Genomic DNA, 3482 nt, shown 5'->3' on the forward strand with positions numbered 1-3482 from the left:
AGAAAGTGTGTGTGTGTGTGTGTGTGTGTATGTATCTGTAATGTACACATATATGTATGTGTTCTTTTATTCTTTTATTTGTTTCGGTCATTTGACTGCGGCCATGCTGGAGCACCTCCTTTGTTCGAACAAATCGAATCCAGGACTTATTCTTTGTAAGCCTAATACTTATTCTATCGGCTCTTTTGCCGAACTGCTAAGTTACGGGGACGTAAACACACCAACATCGGTTGTCAAGCGATGGTCGGAGAACAAACAGGTCGGATTTCTTCACAGTTTCTATCAAATTCCACTTTCAAAGTATTGCTTAATCCGAGGTTACAGAAGATACCTCATTTGTCCAAAGTGCTGAGATCGAACTCGGAATCGCATAGTTGCGAAGGGAAATTCTTAGCTACAGATCTATGCCAGCTAAAGTATACAAGTTTACTTATGTTGATAATCTAGCGTAATTCTCTCATGATGTTTTCTTTTTCTTTTGTCCACGTAACTTAACGTAGACCGGCGGAGATAAATAATATAAGAAGCCTATAAAGCTAGTATAGGATTGATTTTAATGAAATATTTTGTGTGCGATGACCATCTTGCCTGCTGTGCTAATGGTATAATTTGGTTAGTTACCAACAATCATGGAGATGGAGTATTATTTTATTATTTTATTATTATTCTTTACAGATTTCTTCGTGAATATTTGGGCTTCTACAAATACGTAACGATAGATATTGCTGACGTCATTCCTCTAATAAAATAGCACAGTCTAATGGTAATATATTGATTTCTTGCATAGGCATGAAGCCTTCTGCTATCGGCGAATTACGCTGAAACTTCTTGCACATACACACATACATACATACATACATACTTACATACATACATACATACATACATACTTACATACATACATACATGCATACATACATGCATGCATATATCGTCTTTCGGTTTTACGTATTGCTTTTTTATTATTGTTGTTATTTTCTTTTATTTTTTCGCAAACCTATTCTTAACAAATAAACTGTTACCCAAACTAAAATCCATAATTAGATTCATTATATCCTAACTCCTTTCACATATAATCTCTACATTTATCGGCCGCTGTCTGTTTCTGCTATTACTACAACAATGTTAATCTGATCTCTGTTCAAAGGCGCTACCTCTAAATGGTATTTCGCTCTTATAGAAATAACAACCAAATCTACCTCAAATCACACTTAATTTTCATATAGACAACACTGTTGAAAATTAGTCCTAGGTACGCTGAGCTGGTGAAAGTAGCCGAATAAGACGGGGTAGAAATGAAATGGGATGAAAATATGGCCAACTCTCCTTCACAGCTATGTTAAAAAGGGAATGACACACTGGATATTGTGTCTGAAGATACATTAAATACGTGTGGTTCCCTCTGGTTAAGGCTGTTATGACAAGGGAGATAACCATCCCGTCAGAACATACTCTTTTCCACTCTAGGCACAAGGCCCGAAATTTTAGGGGAGGGGGCCAGTCAATTAGAACGACCCCAGTCAGTACGCAACTGGTACTTAATTTATCGATCCCGAAAGGATGAAAGGTAAAGTCGACCTCGGCGGAATTTGAACTCAGAACGTAAAAACAGACGAGATACCGCTAAGCATTTCGCCCGGCGTGCTAACGTTTCTGCCAGCTCACCTCCTTAGCAGATCTTATATTCCAGCATGAATATTCCATCCGTTTGTATATCTCGGACTACTTTGTCAAGAGTATTGTTTTACTTTTTCAAAGTCGGTAGAGTGTGATTCGAGAGAGATGTGATTGTTTTATTTGCAATAAATTGAGTGGTCACATGAATATACGGTATAGTCATTCAAGAATAACTGTGGAATCATTTGGTGTTAGAACAGCACAAACCACAAAAGGAGAAATAAAAACAAATTCACAATCATTGTTAGTACTTAATGTCTTCTCGTCAATGAATTTTTGAATAGATCCCGAAATAAAGATTTATCCAATAGGTATGAATAGCTGGATAAAAAATCTATGGTAGTTACTCGTATATAAGTAGCACTATTTTGTACTTGATTTTCTGTGAAAAAACTGGGATGTGACTTATAAACGGGACAAAGTTTGAATGTGAATAAATTTAACACAAAATAAGGGGTACGACTTATACACAAATGCAACTTATATACGGTTAATATTGTAAGTGCTTTGTCCCGATCAAAAACAAAACGTACCAAGTGCATCGATATCCAAATTCATAATCCGGGAATCATACGGATCGATGCCACTGGTCTGTCGTAACTAGTAATTACATGTGAAACAGCATTGAGAATAAAATAAAAAACTAAGGATAATGCTAAATATGATGCAACATACCGTCATCGCTTGATACCCATTCGTAATAAATGGCTGAGGGAAGTTTCTTTTTGCAGCAACTTGGAACCTCATCGTCGATAGATGTCGTTCCGCTTTTGCAACTTCCGCTTTTGCAACTTCCGCTTTTGCAACTCCCACTTTTGCAACTTTCGCTTTCTGAAAAAGAGTCTGTATCCTCCATGGTAAAAGTTACTGTCTTAATAATTCCAGCATGACAACCGTTGTCGGATTATTAAAGAGGTGAATGCCATTGAACTGGGCTTCGTTTGTTGTTTTGTTTGTTTATCCCATTGTCAGCAACTAAAAGAGAATTTAAGAAAGAAATTAGAACATCATATTACAGAATGATACTTGAAAGATTCATCGATACAATCTCATTATTCTTATACTAGTTCCGGTGATTCGACTGTGACCATAAGTGCAGCAGCGATCCCATAGTCTGTTGCATTAACCCAGTACCTCACTGGTGCCGTATTTTATCAAATAGCACAAGGGTTACCGACAAATTCGAAACGTAAAATTTAAACTAAAATGTAAAGAACGACCATGATTTTGTCAACGAAGTGGAGTACAAACTGTCCGCTTAAGAAGATTGTATTCTGTTGCATATTTCTCTGCAAACATTTTCAGATGTGAAAAGCTGCCCTGGTGTGTGATTCATGTGACTAATGATGAAGGTATCAGGCTTAACGGTTAGGGCATTCGGCTCAAGATCGTAAGGTCGTGAGTTTGAAACCCAACGGCGTGTTGTGTCCTTAAACAAGACACTTAATTTTACGATAACCCAGCTCACTCATCAAGCAAACATGAGTGGTACTTGTAATTCAAAAGGGTCAGCCATGTAACATTCAGTATCACGCTAAATCTTCCTGAGAACCACGTTAAGGTTCTATGGCTATGAAGAAGATCTATGGGCTATTAAGAAGGTCTATGGGCTATTAAGTCTAATCAAACCAATAATTCTGCATAGATATTGTTGATTCACTATATTTTGTTGAGTAACGATGCGTGCAGTCTTAAAAATACGAAGTAACCGACCTTTTGTGGGTGACCTATATTTACTACTGATGATTCTCCCCGGACATGAGTGGACACACACACACACACACACACACACACACACACACATA

At 37.3% G+C, this 3482-nt stretch overlaps 1 protein-coding gene across 1 annotated transcript in view; it reads right to left on the minus strand.

Moving 5' to 3' along the window:
- The window catches only part of LOC106877646 (kelch-like ECH-associated protein 1), a 98259-nt gene extending 95607 nt beyond the window's left edge, over positions 1–2652 (minus strand). The window contains exon 1 of the mRNA XM_014926591.2: positions 2353–2652. Within this exon, the coding sequence (XP_014782077.1) occupies positions 2353–2533 (181 nt within the window). The 5' untranslated portion in view covers positions 2534–2652. The remainder of the gene's footprint in view (positions 1–2352) is intronic.
- Between the last annotated feature and the right edge of the window lie 830 nt (positions 2653–3482).

Source organism: Octopus bimaculoides, chromosome 8 (assembly GCF_001194135.2).
Source record: "Octopus bimaculoides isolate UCB-OBI-ISO-001 chromosome 8, ASM119413v2, whole genome shotgun sequence".
Taxonomy (NCBI): Eukaryota; Metazoa; Mollusca; class Cephalopoda; order Octopoda; family Octopodidae; genus Octopus; species Octopus bimaculoides.